Source organism: Oratosquilla oratoria, chromosome 9 (genome assembly GCF_046742065.1).
Source record: "Oratosquilla oratoria isolate Oo_2021 chromosome 9, ASM4674206v1, whole genome shotgun sequence".
Taxonomy (NCBI): Eukaryota; Metazoa; Arthropoda; class Malacostraca; order Stomatopoda; family Squillidae; genus Oratosquilla; species Oratosquilla oratoria.
This window is the reverse complement of record NC_134785.1, coordinates 58,571,908-58,585,912: the sequence shown is the minus strand read 5'-3', so window position 1 is coordinate 58,585,912 and position 14,005 is coordinate 58,571,908. Positions and strand designations below refer to the sequence as shown.

The 14,005-nt window shown below is 37.5% G+C and overlaps 1 protein-coding gene across 1 annotated transcript in view; it reads right to left on the bottom strand.

Moving 5' to 3' along the window:
- Positions 1-3,235: 3,235 nt before the first annotated feature.
- The window catches only part of LOC143028452 (uncharacterized), a 34,127-nt gene continuing 23,357 nt past the window's right edge, over positions 3,236-14,005 (bottom strand). The window contains exons 3-4 of the mRNA XM_076190574.1: positions 10,518-10,702; positions 3,236-6,828 (exon numbers count right to left, since the gene is read on the bottom strand). Coding sequence (XP_076046689.1) covers positions 5,739-6,828; positions 10,518-10,702 — 1,275 coding nt within the window. The 3' untranslated portion in view covers positions 3,236-5,738. The remainder of the gene's footprint in view (positions 6,829-10,517; positions 10,703-14,005) is intronic.

The window sequence follows — 14,005 nt, the reverse complement described above, 5'->3', positions numbered from 1 at the left end:
GCAAAGCATATACACATTTAAGGCATGACTGAAATATTGTATTTCATCTAGAGTTTCCAGAATGTCATTTGCAGACTTGATATACAGGTTTTCCTCACATTTCGATGGTTCAGTATCTGATATTTATATGATCCTTTTGAATTGATACCACTCGTTTTTTGATATAGGTATTTGATTATACAATCACTAAACCATAAACAAATGCACTGCGATCACAGCACCACCCACACTCCTTCGGCCACCCATCGAAACTTGTTCCTGCTCTTTATTCAGTTGTGTTTACTCCCTTGGCCCATATATCAGTGTCTGTGTTTTGTGCTACTATTTCACATTCACTGTTACTTTTACAAGAGTAATACATGATGTGATGACTTCCAAGTGGCCTGCAACAACTACTACTGGTGAGATAAAATCCAAAAAACCAAGAAAAACTTGAAATTGTTAAGCATCACGAGGGAGGTGAAAGGGCTAACTTCATCTCCAGAATCATGCAGTTTCCCCAATCAACTGTCTCCACAATACTCAAACAAGGAGATAGTGTAAAGACAGCTGGCGAAACAGCTTCTAAATTAATGGCAAAAATGCTGACGAGAAAGAGGGAACCAATAATGGAGAGCCTCTTAAGGCTGTGGATTGATGACCTGTCTTGCTGCAGCAATTATCTTTGTACCTCCCTTGTAGCAACAAAAGCCCTCTCAATTTATAATGATCTACATAAGAAAGGATATGAAGTTAAGGATGGGTCAAATTTCAGTGCCAGTAAGGATTGGTTCAACCCTTTGAAAGCACAAGCAGCCCTACACAACATCAAGATAACTAGTGAGGCAGAAAGATCTGATGAGTCAGCCATTGCAGCATTCATACCAACACTGAAAAAACACATTGAAGAGTGTAGCTACAGTGCCAAACAGGTGATAGACTATGACGAGACAGGCCTGTATTGGAAGAAAATGTCATCTAGAACCTTTATTGCTAAGGAGGAGAAAACAATGCCAGGATTCTTCAAACCTGCCACTCCCTCCCACCCGGGCCCCTGCCCTGCATCAGCTGATCTGGACTCCCCTTTGCCACTCCAATCTATGGCGCTCCTCTGTCCACCTCTGCTGCCCAGGATTCTTAAAGCCCTACCACTTCGGTGGGCAGGGTGCAGGGATGACCCGTCATCCAGGAGGTGCTCAGATGAGAGGGAGGGTGGGAGGGGTGTGGAGTGTATTTAGGGATGAAATGGGTGGGAGTGTTTTTATGCCTTTCCCTTTTTGGCTACCTCCCTTGGAAGGGGGAAAAAGCCTTGGTATATGTATGTATCTATGTATGTACTTCTGATGATGAGGAGAAGGCATCCTTGGGATTTTAGGAAGACTTGCCAAGAATGGTATGTGCGCTGCAGAATTGGATAACAAGTTGCTAGTGGCATTCTACAGAGCCTCTTTTTCTGCTCTTTCCAGTGGATTTAGGCCTACCAAGGGAACCACAGTATAACAAAAAATAACACGTCTATAACACTACCTCTTTGGATGGCGTGGAAAAGTTTTATATATCTCTCAATATAGGCTAGGCCAAGGCTACTTTCCCTAGGAAATTAAATCCTATTAAAACTTAAGTTTGCTATCTGATCGTTATTCGATCTGGTTTTCAGGAACGTAACCCAATCGTATAGTGGGGGAAACCTGTAATTTAGAATGGTCATACATCTAAGTGTACACACATAATGACATTCTTTGACACATATAATGTACATACAATAAAATCCTTTCTCTTTTATAAGGAAGATTTTCAAGTCAAAGTATATACCCACCATACCCCCATCCCAAACCTATACAAAACAAATGTCCCACACCTCATTGAACAGGTTAAAGGCAATACTGTACAGTGAAACATAGCATTTCCACAGTAAAGGCCCAACAGCTGGAACTTGTTCATTCCCACTGTGTTATTACTACTTTGATGTCCAGCATGCGCACACATATAGAGCAAGCAGAACTCCAAACGTCTTCAGACCAACTCTCAAGATATCTTCCATTGTCATGGATCCACCCAAAGGACAGCTTATTGTCCACAAGTGACCAGAGGACCTGATTTTCCAGTCAACGCCCCAAACTGAACAATAGGCCTCATATTACCAAACTTAATTTTTCTAGGTACATTAGTTGAAGTGTTGTGTGCACTTAGAGGAGGACGTGATTCATAATTGATTTTAGGTATATCAGGTTTCTGATGAACAAGTGCATATGAATCGGCTAAATAAGAGATTTCCTTTAGAATGGAAGGATCTCTTTCCTCTACAAAAATTTTGAGACAGGGTGACATCTTTAATTGTTCTAAAAATATGATTCTCTAAACTCCTCAAAAATATGGACTCTTTAGTCATCTATCACAATATCTAGACATTTGTGATGCATATTCCATGTATATGCATGTTGAGACTCCTTTTTACAATTCCTAATATTAATTCTATGAGCTTCAAGTATTACTTCGTAACTCTCAAGAACCTTTATCTTTAATTATCATAATCACTTTCATCACTTCCTAAGGATGTATAAACCTTCTGAGCCTTTCCCACAAACTAAGTCTGCACTAGCAAACTCCAGTGTTCTTGATTAATATTAGGTCAAGAAAGAACTTTACCTGATTAAAGAAAAGTTTGGGATCACTTTCAGTGAAATTAGGAAGGTGTTTCAAATATCTATAGGCATCAGACACTACCTCCTGTTTTAATAATACCCAACCTTAGCCTCGGTTTGAGCTATTTCTGTCTCTATTCTCCGTAATTCTATTTGTTTATCTATGTATGTACCTCCACATAGCCATTCTTTTTCTTCTTCCGGCACTATCTTTTCATCTATCAAATGTCCTACTAACTCATTCACTATCTTTCCTTTTCTTAGCCTAGGGCTTATTTCTAAACCGTAATCTACTGCTTTATTAGATCTGATTTCTTTAGTTTCTTAAGTTTAGCGATCAAGATTTCACTTTCATAATTTCCATCTACCTTAATTTTTTTTGCTATAATCCATTTAAATTTTTACAAGATTTTATATGTTCTCTATCTGATTGTTCGAGTTTTATTTTCCCTCTTTTTGATTATGGACAAGTTGCCATGTATCACATCACCCCTTTCGGTACTTCACTATTTTAGTATATGATAAGAAATCCTTATTCAGCACCAAAAGAGAGTGACACAACAAAAATTTCCTTGTTCTTTATCAAAATCAGAGGGAGGAGGAAAATCCTGTACTATCGACTGACATTTTATTACTAATTCTACTATGCACAAAATATTACATATAATCACATAAGTTTAATACATAAAATATGAAATAGTACAAAATTATCTATGAGACATAAGAGCAGGGATGGTCAAAAGTAGGCTTCTTATTCTTGAAAATAGATTCATTCACCCAGGCGACTCCATACACTTGAAGGTATTCAGGCCGAGGGGTTAAGGTTGCCAATGGACCAACGGCAGGAGAAACTTGGTAAACTTTATACAGGTGGTGACATGTGAAGGTCAGCAATGGACCGATAACTGAAGAGTCAGTTGACTCTGTTCAGGCCGGGTCGTGTGAAGGTTGGCAATGGACCGACACCAGGAGTCAGTTGACTCTATTTAACCCAGGGCATTGTGAAGATCAGCAATGGACCTACAGCAGGAGAGGTGACTACATGTCCTAGCTTCTTGGTCTCTAGTTTTTCTAACGATGAGTGCATCCTTTACCTCCTTTGTCCATCCAAGATGTTCATAACATTCCACCTCCACCCACTCTTACTTTTCTATGTATCTATGCCGCAATATGTAAGTTTGGAGAACGCCGGGGTGTCCATCCGGGATGACATTCAGAACATCTCATCTCCATCCAATCATACACCACATATCTATGTTGCAGCACATACATCAATTTTACCATGAGAATACATTAATAATAACGCTATAAAAATAACATAATACTAATGTATGATATGGATATACAAATATACATACATGAATATACATATACTAACAAAACTACAATTACAATATTATCATTGTGCTTAGGCGTGACAAAGCTTTTGAGGCTGAAATTGTATGGGAGAGGGTATGGACTGTTGCCAGCAGCTGTAGGGATGCAGATTTTCAGTCAATGAGACTTAACTGAATTTCATCCATCTCTTTTGTATTGACAGCATAATTTCTAAATAGTCAATATCTTAAGGAGTTTAGTGACATTCGGACGGAATAGACTTATACAACATTCTTTTATGGCTGAAGGCCAATCTTTACTTGGAATAAAATGTTGATAATTTTAAACTTTTATTATCCTTCCATTCTGCTATCCTTCTTAAATCTCTCATCTAATACTTATGTGCATCTCCTTTAACATGGTATTGTCCCCAACAACAAGTGCTGGTTATTGCCGAAAGAACACTTCATGTTTTCTCATAAGGAGAGCAGACAACCAGAAATTTCTCCCCTCATATTATAACCTGCTGATATAGAAGCTGTCCCAAATTAGTACAATACAATCAATAGTTCAAAATTTCTTCCCTGAAAGACCTGTGGAAAACTCCAGAACAATTGCCATCCACTGTGGGACTACAGGTTTCCAGTCAACAAGTTGAGAAAAAAGTACTACTTTCTCAAACACAATTTATCGAGAATCTACTTTCATGAACCCTATAAATTCTGCATCTTCTGGTTACAAGTTATATGTTTGGGCCTAATCAATTCATCATAATAGTTACAATAAATGTTGCCCTAAACTGGCAACTTTCTTTTGGTCCTTCCCTGAAAGAAATATTATACTGTTGTCTGTATAGTATTAATGTGTGTCTGTTCCTGTCACCAGTAAGAAGTAGAAATAGGATAAGGAAAGGAAAATTCTCTGGTTATCAACTTTCATGTGAAAAAGTGCATGAAAATAAAGGAAACTAACAAAGAGAGATCGTAAATGCATACCAGAGGTCAAAGTGCCTGGAGGTGCTTGAAGACAGGTGGTGCAGAAGTAAACTCTAATAGAAATTTATCAACCCATCACCCACTTACAGACCGTCTACCTGCTCTCTATTCACACAATGTCTTAATATTTCCTGCTCACATAGTACCTATCCTTATACCATCTCATTGTAACACCAGCTACTCACAATACTACATCTCCAGAGTATCACTTGTTCACAACACTGCCTAATCGTAATTTCGTTTAGCTCCATGATCCCAGGCCATATAATCTATTTCACTTTCAATAACCTGCCTTCTGAATTAAGTTTCCTATCACACACCTACTCGAATACAATACAGTACATAGAAACGTGCTCATTACCCAATCACTCACTACTCCTATCTATCACAAAATACAATATACTCTGTCCTCATGAATTTAATATCTACCTCCTTCTCTCTCTCTCTCACACAGAACATTTGTTTTGAACTCGCCTACATTATTTTCATTCCAGCACTAATTTCATCCACAAATACGCACTCTATCACGCCAAAATGGATGTAACTGGCTATGATTGGACATTTCCCCCATATTTGGGTATTTACTAAAGAAATAATGGTCGTGTGACTTATTTTGAGCTAGCTGATATTTCTGAATAGGGAGTCCTTGTAGGAAGTAAAGCTCGTTGTTGTAGCCGAAGTCTATGTTAGTTGCGGGAAGGGGGAATATTCCTAAAGGAGGGGAGAAGGGACTGTAATCTTCATAAAGTATTTGGCCATACAATGAAAGATGGGTCATTGGAAGGAATTGATAAAAAAAAAAAAGTCACAATGGGGGTGATTTGGTTTGTTCTGACGGAGTCTGAGGTCGGGTGGAGTGGAGGTGCGTCTTCTGGGCACTCATGACGTGTCTGATGAGCCTTTGGGAGGATGTGAGGACGGCCTCTGACACGCATCCACGACGCGCCTGAACCTCCGCCCTCGCCAGCGACACAATCTGAGTCAATGTCACCGTCACCGCTACGCTAAGGTTCTCGCTATTACTTGTGGTCCTGCAGTCGCTCATGTCAACACTATTTTGGATGCTAATGCTAGAACTGCTGCACATGCTAATACTTCTGCTTCTACTGCTGTTATAATCTGGAAAGCTAGAATGCTGGGTGGAGTTGCCACTGTGAACACTGCTGTTGCTGCAGCCTCTTTCGATGATGCAGGAATTGTCGTATGGACTGCTGTTGATGCTACTGCAGCTGCTGCTGGTCTGAAGGCTGCCCAAGCTACTGCTGCTGCCGCTGTTGCTACCGCAGAAACAGCTGTCCTTCAAGTTGACACAGCTGCAAGATTTCCTAAGCGTGAAAGGTGCGGGTCTCGGGGAATGGCATGCAAGTTCTGGCGCGTGCAACTGGTTAGCAGCTGTATAGTTAGGGCAGTTACACATGGTTGTGGCACCACCACTGTCGTAGTAGTACGCATAATTCGACGACGCATCCGACAAGTCTCGCTCGCTCCCAGCACCTGGTGAAGCAGCAACGTGTGTATCATAGAGGGTGGGTGGCGTTTCCTGTAGGTGATGGCCCTTCTCCCATCGCGTTTCCCATTGGGCAGCTCGACCTGCGACCCGTCCCTCGCCACCTCCGCCCATGCTCCCCCAGGCCAGCACCACCTGGCCTGCCAGGGTGCGTGACAGTAGTCTGATGAGTAAGGGTGAATAGAGATGCTTGAGGGAGCGGAGCGTATTCACGGGGCTGCAGTTTGGGGGTGCTGTTCCTTCGGGGTGTGACCGCATGTGGCACGTGATGAGGGCGAAGATTATCTGGCCGACGTGGTGGACATAGCAATCCTCCACCTGACCCGACGCCACTGCAGCTTGGTGACCAGCCGCACCACGCCACGCCACACAACCGCAAACTGTCATTCTGCAAAAAGAATATAAAAAAACAGCTATTTTCATGTGTGAAGATCCATATACCTGTAATATTGTTTAATGTTTTGTCGTTTGTCAGTATAATATCAAAGTTCAAAGTTTTATTGAAGCATTATTATTATTTTTGAATATATATATATATATGTATATATATATATGTATATATATGTATATATATATATGTATATATATATGTATATATATATATATATATATATATATATATATATGTATATACATATATGTATATATAAATATATATATTCATACATATATATGTATATACATATATGTATTTATATATATGTATATATATATGTATATATATTTAATATATATATGTATATATATATGTATATATGTATGTATATATATATTATATGTATATATATATATATATACATATACATATATGTATATATATACATATATGTATATATATATACATATATATACATATATATATATACATATATATACATATATACATGTATATACATATATGTATATTTATATACATATATATATACATACATATATGTATATATATATACATATATATATATACATATATACACATATATACACATATATATATACATATATATATACACATATATATATATACATATATACATATACATATATATACATATACATATATATACATATACATATATATACATATATATATATATACATATATATATACATATATATATATACATATATATATATACATATATATATATATATATATATATATATACATGTATATGTATATATATATATATACATGTATATATATATATATACATATATATATATATATATATATACATGTATATATATATATATACACATATTATATATATATATATATATATATACATATATATATATACATATAATATATATATGTATATATATACATGTATATGTATATATATATGTATATACATGTATATGTATATATATATATATGTATATATATGTTGATATGTATATATGTTCATATGTATATATATGTATATTTATGTATATATATATATATACATATATATATATACACATATATATACATATATATATACTTAAGATTATTTCAGACAAATGAGAGAGAATGTGGGTGGGGAAGGGCAAACGAAGATGTGTTAGGAATAGAGTTTATTGCCCTAACGTTGCGACCAACTTGGTCTTCTTCAGAGGACTACAGCATTACAGACGGATCACAATTCTTATATTCGTAGTGAGAGGGAACCCGCCAAGGTATGAGCGTCATGTTTTCTCTTTGGCTAACGATTTAATTATTAGGACACTTGCTGCTTTCGAGAGGCATTTAAATCCGTCTCTGTCGTTGTTGTTCTTGTTGGTGGCGATATGTGCAGCTTCCACAGTTTTTCCCATTTTCTTCTCAAATCCCTCGTGTAGAATTTCTGTGTAATAATCTCAGTGTCGTTTACCGTATTCCATGCAACGGTTGTCCATCATCTTACTTTGGTGAGTCAGGTCGAGGGATCAATAAACGCTTGAGTGAGCACAAAAAACGATCTCAGGGCTCATAGAACATCTAACTCCCTGGTTCGTCACCTGGACAAATGTGGACATCTACCTGATTGGAACAACACAGAAATTCTACACGAGGGATTTGAGAAGAAAATGAGAAAAACTGTGGAAGCTGCACATATCGCCACCAACAAGAACAACAACGACAGAGACGGATTTAAATGCCTCTCGAAAGCAGCAAGTGTCCTAATAATTAAATCGTTAGCCAAAGGGAAAACATGACGCTCATACCTTGGCGGGTTCCCTCTCGCTACGAATATAAGAATTGTGATCCGTCTGTAATGCTGTAGTCCTCTGAAGAAAACCAAGTTGGTCGCAACGTTAGGGCAATAAACTCTATTCCCAACACATCTTCCTTTGCCCTTCCCCACCCATATATATATATGTATATACGTATGTGTGTCTTTATATATGAATATATATATATATACATATAGATATAGATCTATATATATATATATGTATATATATATACACACATATATATATATATATTTATATATATATATTTATTAAGCTAATGCCTCCCCAGAAACATTGGTGTATATGCTACAATCGTATTCCTCGTAAAGTAAAATATTGTGTATACACAGTAGACAAGTCAACTCTATTGCACACATGTTAACGAAGCGTTTCATTTGCACATTTATATATCATAGTCTACAAGTGTCCTAAACTCTACCTTTTATTCATGAAAATATTCTTATTTCATTAATTGGTGTTGTGACTTTTCCTAGTTTCTTTCTTATTTCTGCATATATGTTACCTTTACTGATTTTCTTGTGTACTCTAAAGATGTCTTAATAGACGAAAACATTTAGTATATCATTCTTTTGACTTCCCCGTGGTTTCTGCAAAAAGCATGCATACATACATACATACATACATGCATACACACACACACATATATCAGTATATTTTCACATCTTTAACTTTTTTAACGTTTTCTGTGACTTGTTGGTGTAATGATTCGAGTCGAGGTATCGTGTCAACACATAAAAAATCGAACTCCAATCAGAGATATAAAAATTGTATCACAACGTAAGTCTCTTCCTTAAATAAGGAGATTGATGTGTGTGTGTGTGTGTGTGTGTGTGTGTGTGTGTGTGTGTGTGTGTGTGTGTGTGTGTGTGTGTGTGTGTGTGTGTGTGTGTGTGTGTATTTACCTAGTTGTATTTACCTAGTTGTATTTTGCGGGAAGGGGAGCTATGCTCGTGTTGTGTGTGTGTGTGTGTGTGTGTGTGTGTGTGTGTGTGTGTGTGTGTGTGTGTGTGTGTGTGTGTGTGTGTGTGTGTGTGTGTGTGTGTGTGTGTGTGTGTGTGTGTGTGTGTGTGTGTGTGTGTAAGGTCACAATATTGCTAATGGATCGGTCTATATACGAGCTCTAAGCTCTCACATGGGAAGATAACGAATCCAACACATGATCCAAGAACATGGTGAATCTGACACACTGACACACTGACACATTGACACACACACACACACACACATTGACACACACACACACACACACACACACACACACACACACACACACACACACACACACACACACACAACACGAGCATAGCTCCCCTTCCCGTAAAATACAACTAGGTAAATACAACTAGGTAAATACACACACAAACACACACACGACTCGACGGCGCAGTGGTAGCGTTCGCAACCGCTGCTACAGCGGGTGAGAGGGCTGACAGTTGTCTTTCGAATCCCGCCCAGGACTGAAATAATTTCAGTATCACTGCGTTGCAAATCGTTACTCCAACTCTCATGGCCGGGGAGTTGTGTGTGTGTGTGCGTGTAAGGTCACATCATTACCCATAGATTGGTCATATATGAACTCTGAGCTCTCTTTCGGGAGGGTAAACACTGTCGATCACGAGTCCAACACGTGATTCAAGACCATGGTGGTGGATCTCTCTCTTTCTCTCTCTCTCTCTCTCTTTCTCTCTCTCTCTCACTCACACACACACACACACACACACACACACACACACACACACACACACATACACATACATACACACACACACACACACACACACACACACACACACACACACACACACACACACACACACACACACACACACACACACACACACACACACTTACCTGTGCTTCCTAGACAACATATTTTCGAGTGCAATCCTATCTCTGAGAAGAAATATGTTGTCAAGGGCGAGCGGTGGGTAGAGGAGATCATTCTCGAGAATATACTGGAGCGCCGAAGCCACCTGGAAGACAACTGTCCACACCAGTTCCTCCGGGACCGAGCATCCACACGCTGTCAGACGCGTCTGCATGGAATAGAGATGGTGAGGTACAGCCGACATTACGTCACGTGAATAAAGTAGTAGTGAATGGCGAATGGGAGTGGAGTACGTGGAGGTGAAATGGATGGGAGTGGATTTGTGCCTCTGACTTTGGCTACCTTCCTTGTAAGGGGGGAAAAAAGCCCTTGGTGTATGTTCGTATGTCTTCTATTTACCTAGTTGTATTGTACAGGATAAAAACTATGCGTGTAGGGTCTCGTCTCTGCGTTCCAAATGGTAAATTCTTACAGACAATTACATAAATTAATAGTCTAGTACGGAAATCTTTTTTAATATCCTTCAAACACATCACTCAATCCTGTAGCTGTAGAACCATGTGGTCCTTTGCTGCTCCTACCAAAAGATGTTTCCACTGCCGTCTATTTTGTGCCAGCGCCCATCAATCCCATCAATCCTCAGGCCCCTTGATCTTCATGATCTCTAAATCGTTCTTAATATTGTCTATCCATCGTGGTCTTCCTAATAGTCGTCTTCTTTCAGGCGCTCCCTGGGTTGTCCTCTTCAAAGAATTACAAAGGCGGAGCATGCCGACAGGAGACCTTTTGGTCCATATCAAGGTCGGATGCGAAAAAATTATAATAATGATAAATAAATAAATAAATGAATAAATAAAAACTATAATAAAGTAAATAATAATAAATAAAATAAATGCATAGGTATAGTTAAATAATAAACAGGTAAATAGTAAATAATAATAAATTCACATATAACTAATAATAAATGAGAATCAAGCAAATAATAATAAACAGACAAATAATAACAAAACAAATAAACAAATAATATAAAATAAATGACAGTCATTACAGCATCTTGCTTAGGTGTTTATCTAAACGATTCTTAAAGCTTTCTAAATGAACTACATTGCACTGCCTCTGCAGGAAGTTTATTCCATTCATTAACTACACGGTTGGCGAAGTTGTTTCTACCCACTTCCAAATTAAATCTATTCCCTGACAGTTTGAGACCATTGTTTCTTGTCGGATTCTCATTCAGTGTGAAAATTTTGTCACTTTTGATGTTATCAATTCCCTTTAGAATCTTAAAGACCTGTATCAAGTCACCTCTGAGTCTACGCTTTTTAGGGAAAACAGATTCATATGTTTTAGTCGATTTTCGTACAATTTATTCTTAATATTTGGAATCAGTTTTGTGGCTCGCCGTTGTACTTTTTCCATTGTCAATGTCTTTAATGAGATTTGGTGACCATACGGAAACAGCATATTCCAAATGTGGACAAACTAACGATTTATATAGCTTGTTAATGAGTGATGGACTTTTGAAGTCAAAAGATTGCGCAATCAGTCCCAGAATCTTATTTGCTTTCTCAGAGGCTGAAATACACTGCTTAGATAATTTGAGATCGTTACTAATAATTATGCCGAGATCCTTTTCACTATCTACTTTTGTTAACGAATTTCAAAATAACTTGTAATCGTACTTACCGTTATTTTTACCTATATGCATTACCTTGCATTTACTTGTGTTAAATTTCATTAGACACTTTTCAGACCACTGCTGTAATTCATCTAAATCTTCTTGAATATCTAATTGGTTTAAGTTATCATTTGCCATTCAGCACAGTTTTGTATCATCAGCAAATTTTGAAAATAGATTTTAGTCCGTGGTCTATATCATTCATATATACTATGAATAGAAGTGGCCCAAGAACGGAACCTTGAGGAATTCCACTCGTAACATTTTTCCATCTAGAAGTTTTTCTATTTAAAACAACTCTGTTTTCGATCATTCAACCAATTACTAATCCAACTTAATAGGCTACCACTTATTCAACTAATTTAGTAAGTAGTCTTCCGTGGAGAGCGGTATTAAAAACTTTTGCAAAGTCTACATATATTTAATCTATATTATTTCTTCTGTCATAATTCGAGATAACTGTGTTGTAAAATTCGAATAAGTTAGTCACGCAAGAACGTTTCCATCTGAAACCATGCTAGCTGTAACTTATCAAATAGTTACTTTCTAAATGATGTTCGATAGCATCTCTGATGATAGTTTCCATAATTTTTCCTACGATTGAAATCAAACTTATGGGCCTGTAGTTATTTAGTTTCTTTTTGTCACCTTTTTTGAATATGGGAGTAACGCTAGCTAGCTTCCATTCTCTTGGGACATCTCCGGATATGATGAATTTCTTGAAAATAATTTTTAATAGAACAACAATCTCATTTTTCATTTCCTTTAAGATTCTTGGATGCCAACCATCAGGCCCTGGTGTTTTATTAACTTTGAGTTTTTCTATACACCTTTCAATTTTTTCTTTTATTATATTTACCGTAGTAAGTTCACCCTAGACTTTTCACAAGTTTCAGTTTGGAGTTCACTTTGAGGTGTTTCGTTTACGAATGCTGAGCTAAAATCATTGTTTAAAATATCACACATTCCTTCATTTGAATATTCAAGTTGACCGTCAGCAGATAATAGTGGACCAATGTGATTCCTAATAACCTTTTTATCTCTAATGTAACTATAGAATTCTTTGGGGTTCTTTGGATTTATCAGCGATATTCATTTCATATTGTCGTTTTCGTTTTTTTTATTGTCTTTTTTTAATCTCTCTGTATCAATACATAACTTTGATAGTCATTAAATGCACCCGAGCACTTGTATTTCTTATAAGCCTGTCTCTTCACCATGCTTTCTTCCATACTGGCAACACGACCCGCCCATCTCAGAGTTTGTTATCTGATGAAACTTGTGACGGGTGAGAGGGCTGACAATTGTCTCAGTTATCTGTTGTGGCGTCTTCCCCATTCACAACTACATTGAAAGTCGTCTCCCGCTGCTGGTGTAAGGATGCGTCGCAGTATTCCATTTTCGAATGTTGTTAGCACCAGAAGTTGAGGAAATGGTGTATAAGAAGGTCGAGACAATGCAAGGGGTATGAATGTGGTGTATACCAATATTGATGGGTTAATATTAGCTGGATTAGAAGTAAAATGTTTAATGAGGAAGGAGAAATCTAACATATTATGTGTAGTCGTGATCATATTAGAAAAATATCAGAATATTAGTGTAGGCAATGGGGAGTATGGCATATAGGGTAGAGAGAGAGAGAGAGAGAGAGAGAGAGAGAGAGAGAGAGAGAGAGAGAGAGAGAGAGAGAGAGAGAGAGAGAGAGAGAGAGAGAGAGAGAGAGAGACGACTGAGAGGAAGGAGGTGTGATGATAGTAATGAAAAAGAACTTAAAGGTGGTTGACATGGTACTATGAGAAGGAAGGGATAATCTAATAATGTGAAAGTGGAAAT